Source organism: Otolemur garnettii, unplaced genomic scaffold (genome assembly GCF_000181295.1).
Source record: "Otolemur garnettii isolate 467f Iridium unplaced genomic scaffold, OtoGar3 scaffold00197, whole genome shotgun sequence".
In the NCBI taxonomy this organism is placed as follows: Eukaryota; Metazoa; Chordata; class Mammalia; order Primates; family Galagidae; genus Otolemur; species Otolemur garnettii.
In genome coordinates, this window is record NW_003852592.1 from 2,049,092 (window position 1) to 2,054,698 (window position 5,607).

The 5,607-nt window shown below is 49.7% G+C and overlaps 1 protein-coding gene across 1 annotated transcript in view; it reads left to right on the forward strand.

The window, feature by feature from the left end:
• Positions 1-956: 956 nt before the first annotated feature.
• Positions 957-5,607, forward strand: part of NANP (N-acetylneuraminic acid phosphatase) — a 6,561-nt gene continuing 1,910 nt past the window's right edge. Inside the window, exon 1 of the mRNA XM_003801081.3 lies at positions 957-1,109. Within this exon, the coding sequence (XP_003801129.1) occupies positions 1,020-1,109 (90 nt within the window). The 5' untranslated portion in view covers positions 957-1,019. The remainder of the gene's footprint in view (positions 1,110-5,607) is intronic.

The window sequence follows — 5,607 nt, forward strand, 5'->3', positions numbered from 1 at the left end:
TCAGGTAGTTAAAGAGGCAGAAAAGAAGAGAAAAAAACCAGAACAGTTACTCAAGAGAATTGTGGGACTCCACAAAGCATTCAAACATAAATTATAGGGACTGCTGAAGGGGAAGAACTTTCCAAAGAAACGGAGGCTCTACTGGACGATATCATAAATGAAAACTTCCCAAAGTCCATCCCCCTGAGTATTAGAGGGAATGGGGTTTTTTAAGACAGTTTGGTGCCCACAGATTGCAATCAGGGCAATCTGCTGATTGGCTGGTTTTAGGGGGTTGCCATCACTCCTTTGGTGTGGGCTACTGTCTGGGTGGGTCAGTTACCTGGATGCAGGGCCTTGAGTGGAGGGACTAAGACCAGCTGAGTGCGTTCCTCGGTCTAGGCGGGTCCCTTCCTGGAATGCAGGCCCTGGACGTTAGAACCTACTCCAGCGTAAAGACGCTAACAGAGGTAACAGTGATTACTACCAAGCAAGTGAAGAGACAATGGCCGATTACTCTCATTATTTTAGCTAAGCGTGCACCTCCGCAGAGTTCTGGAAACCCTCTTAGTTTTTTCCTTGCGCCCTTCGTCAGTGTGCAGGACGGTTTCAGACCCTGACAGACACACCCCGGCATGGGGCCAGCAAAAGAGCCGGCATCTGCTCCGCGCCGACACCCGCCTAGCGGGGAAAGACGGCCTCCTGCGGCCCCTCCCGAGGCGTGATCACGCAGAAAGCCTCCCTGGTGACAGAACAGCGTGAAGACAAGAAAACAGACGGTTTAAGGGAAGCAACTACCGAGCCTCACCAACCCAACCCACAAGCAACCCAGACAAGGGCGCAGGCCAGTGACGCAATAGCGCGTCTCGCGCGCTTTACAGACCAAGACCCCGGAAGTCTCGCGGGATCTCGCGGGCGTTGGCCAAGCCGCGCAGGCCCCGCGAGAGGTTCAGGTGACCTCCCGGCCCCGCCCGCCCTCCGAACGCAGGCGCGGGCGGCGGCTGCGAGGTGGCGGGCTACGCGGGCTGGCTGCCGGCGAGATGGGGCTCAGCCGAGTGCGGGCCGTTTTCTTCGACCTGGACAACACGCTCATCGACACGGCCGGGGCGAGCAGGAGAGGCATGCTGGAGGTAAGGGCTCTCGCGCCCCTTCGCCGGTCCGCGCGCTTTCGCGCCCCCTGGTTCCTCCTCACACCCCTCGACCCCGAGGCCCCGCGGGAGCTGTCCCAGTGTGGGAAGGGCGGAAAGCGGGCTCGGGGGCGCCGGTGCCGCAGAGGCCCCGCAGCCGTCGGAAGGACGTCCTTCCCGCGGCCACGGTGGCGGCGCTGCCCTCAGCGTAGACGGTGACCCCAGTCGCGAGACGCCCGCGCGGCGGAGGGCCGTCCTCGTGGTCTCGGCGGGTCTCTGAGGAGACCTGGAAGGGTAAGCCCCAGGTTCGACCCAGCCAGCGGCACAGCCACCGGGGCGAGCCTGGACTAGACCCCATAGACTCCGCCTCGGCGTGTTCTGAGACCTCCCGCGGGCGTCCCGGCCGTGCTGGGACCCTGGGGACCCCCCTGGGGCGCTGCGCCCGGGGCCCCGCTCCGGCTCGACCTGCCCGGGGCTTCTCAAGCCCCTCGTCTTACCCGCTTCCCTTTCTCTCCCTTTAGCCTCATGGAGAAATCGAAGGATTTAGCAGGTTTGGGAAAGAACGCTTTATTTTCAAATTTGTTTATTTATTTATCTCAGTAGATGTGGGGTGTACAAGTGGTTTTTTGACCTATGAATGAATTGTATAGTGGTGAAGTCAGGGCGTTTAGGGTTCCCGTCACCTAAACAGTGGACATTGCATCTGATAGGTAATTTTTAATTCCTCACTCCCCACCCGGAAAAGCTCCGCTTTCAGAAGAAGCTAATCCTCCCGACCCTGAGTGGCTCCTCCTCTTACGCTTCCTCGGTTAATTTTCGTCTCCCTGGGTCTTCCACCTCTTCATCCTTTTTCCGTTTTGGTGCGTTTCACTCCTGCTGCATATTCATATTTGCCCTATGTTTTTTAAATATTAAAAAGAATCTCTCAGACTCGTCTTCCTGCGCTGGGTGTTGCTTCTCTGACAGCCGTGGTTTTTAGGAGAACGCTGTACCGGTTCCCTCCTTGTTCTCCACCTCCCGTTCATTCCTAAACTCACTGCCGAGTGACTCTTCACTACAAAGAAATAAACCTGCCGGGTCATTAGGCGCCTCCCACATTGCCAGCATCCGTGGGCATTTTCAGTTTGCCTTTTGACTTCAGCCACGATTCCCACGTTTCTGTCTGGCCTCGGGGCCTCCATCTGCCAACCGTGCACTTTCACCTGTGTGCTTTTAGCAAGCGAAGCCCGAGGCATCACCGTTAAATCCTTGCTTTGGAGCCAGGATGTCTGCACCACGCTTACATGGGGATGCGTGCCGGAAATCCCAGCTACTCAGTAGGCTGAGGTGGGAGAATCGTTTTGAGTTGAGGAGTTCAAGACCAGCCTGAGCAACATAGTAAGACTCGAACAGAAAGATTTCTGCCTTTGTGAGTTTATTTCCTGGTGGGGATGACAGTAAACATAATAAATCAAATATGTTTATAGAAAAAATATTAGGGGGATGTATTGCAATTTTAAATAGGTGATCAGATTTGGCCTCATTAAGTAGGTAATATCTGAGCACACAATTGAACTTTAAAAATAACAGAAGGGCTACTCGAATTGCTAGGAAGTCCTCATATTTTTAGTGATCATGTGTTTTTAAATTTGTTTTATTTGAAATTTAGCCTTTGATACTCAAAAAAATACTTAAAGTGGTCAGTCAGGGTGGCTCACACCTGTAATCCCAGCACTCTGGGAGGCCAAGGTGGGCAGATCTCTTGTGCTCAGGAAACCAGCCTGAGCAAGAGCAAGGCCTGGTCTCTACTAAAAATAACAAAAAAAAAACAAAAAACAGCCAAGCATTGTTACAGGCACCTATAGTGGCAGCTACTCAAGAGACTGATGCAGGAGGGTCCCTTTAGCCCAAGAGTTTGAAGTTGCTCAGAACTATTAACACCAGGGCACTCTAGCTTGGGGAACAGTGAGACTCTGTGTCTCAAAAAAAAAAAAAAAAAAAAATAGTGTTACAAAATGTTAGATGTTTCCCAAAACAGCCCTCCAAAAATCTTTTAAAATCGGTTAGCTAACCTTTAGTGTTGGTGGTATTAATTTTAGTTCTGGATCCAGGAAGCAGGAAGTAGAATAGTTTCTTTTGTGTGTATGGTCAGCAAGAGCCTTAAAATAGAATTTTAAAGTAGATGAAGTTTGAGTTTATATTAGTCTACAAACTGATATCCTCTCTCTATCAAAGTAGGGCCCCTTTCTTCAGGCCTACAAGTACCTGGTGGGTTCATTTTACTGGAATTCTTTCAAGGCCTGCCTGGTCCTGTGTAAAATGACATCATCACGCCTCCAGGTTGGAGCCTCCACCCTCATTTCAATCAAAACTCCCCTTCTCTCAGTGTGGGTGCCTGAGAGTTTGTAATAACATGTACTAATTCAATGTAAGGGTTATTTCTGTTTGAGCTAATAGTAAACGAATGATAATTTTTTCTCCTAAAGATACTAATATTGTTTAAATGCTACTTATTGTCCTAAGCAAATCTTTAATTGCTGTTTGACAATATGGGAAAATTAATTCAAGGGATATAGTAGGAAGAGATTTTGAAGCTTGGGAGCAAAGAGCCCTGCCTTTACCAACATGTCCTGTTTAAGGTGAGCTGATCCTGCTCTTTTAGAGCCCATGAATGTGCTCATTATTGTGGTGCCAATTGCAGTAGCAGGAAGTTGGGTCTTTATTGGCAGCTCTCTGTTCACTAGTTACGAGCCAGCTCCTGTTTGAGCTCAAGCATTGGTCCCCGGTATCTGTGTCCTTTCTCTCTCTTTTTCTCCCCCCCCCCCTTTTTTTTTAGAAGAGTTGAGGTCTCCCTCTGTCATGAAAGCTGGAGTGCAGTGTTATAGTCACTGCAGCCGTGAATGCCTCAAGCAACCCTCTTGCCTCGGCCTCTGGCTGGGACTACAGGTGCCCGCCTGCACGCTGGGCTGTCATGTCCCTGTCTTTTCACTGTGTAGCTGTAGGGTGCTGAAATGTCAGGGTGTCTGCCAGTCATAGTTTAAGACTCATTCAACTGATGTTGCTAGAAAAAATGGGGACATAATTATGAAGCTTGAAACAACTTGATTTATTAATTGAAATTTAGCTTTATGAGAAAAATGAGATTTAGCTTTATGGAGCAAAAATTTTCAGTGTTTTGCCTCCACCTAAAATTCTTAGGGCTGGTATATTTTTAAAATGCAGGAAGAAGAATGTGTATGTTTATCTCTTTCACCTTCACAGTGGTGAGTTTCTGGTATGAGTAGCAAACCACTGGAGGTAACACATTTGTCCTTGTCTGGCTGCTGTGCTGGAGCGACACGTGGTCTAGTCCTGCCTGTGAGCCAGCATTGCCGGGCATGGTAAATTTCCTCATGCTAAGGCAGGGACTTCATGTGTGGGCAGTTGTTAGGGAGGTGATATAGGAAGCCCTGTGGGCAGGGAGTAAAACAGACGAGCCCAGTCAATGCAGGGTGTGGTCAGGAGCAGGGTACTGGGGCAAGTATGCAGGGGTCTGTGGGAGACAGCACAGAATGGGGTGCAGTTGTCCTTTCTAAAGGGCAAGAAAGCTACAGTATTTATCCTCTAATTTCCACCCTTGGTTGTTTGAGGGCTGCTTCCAGGCAACACTTTCAGCTCTAGCCTCCGTGTACCGTGCCCTTGTGGGCAAGTAAAGCTGCCAGCAGAGAGGCTTTGAGCTTCGGTACCTGTGGAAGTCATGTATGCCAAGGGGACTCAGGACCTGCCACAGCCCAGGGTTCGAGGCCCTTTATAGACCGGATCCAAACAAGCTGTGCCATCTCAGGGTCCTCCCTCGAGTGCCTCCGTCTGGCTCAACTCAGCTGCTTTTCACAAAATTTTAAGCCTTTGTCTTTGTTCATGCTATTCTGTCTGGAATGATTTTATTCTCTCATTCCCACTGTTTCTTGGTTTAAATGTGACTCCTCTGCCAGCCATTAACCGACTGCCCTGGGATGACTTCTACCTTACTCCCACAGCTTGTGTACTGCTCTAGCACTTGGCAATTCATGGTGGCTGCTGGGTTGCATGTTTTCCCCACCAGGTAACGCATCAGTACAGGGTCAGTCTCCAGCATATGGGCTTTGGAAGTAAGTGGGTTTAGACTCAAATTCCAGCACAGCAAGTTGTTAACAGTTCTGAACTAGCATTACCTCATCTTAAAAAGGGAACTCCCCTGCACGGTTGTAGAAAAGGTTAGCAATAATGTATGTAAGCATTTGGGATAATGCTTTCCTCTTACTGTCCTTTGTAAGAATCTAGTGTAATAAAGGCCCAGATAAAAAGCCCTGATGAGAGACTCAGAATCATCACAACAAAGAGCTTGACTCAGGACTACCTGAAACATTTTTTGAGGAGCTCCTTTTTTAAAAGCATAGAATTGAGGGGCGGCACCTGTGGTTCAAGGAGTAGGGTGCCGGCCCCATAAACCGGGGGTGGCAGGTTCAAGCCCGGCCCCAGCCAAAACTGCAAAAAAAAAAAAAAG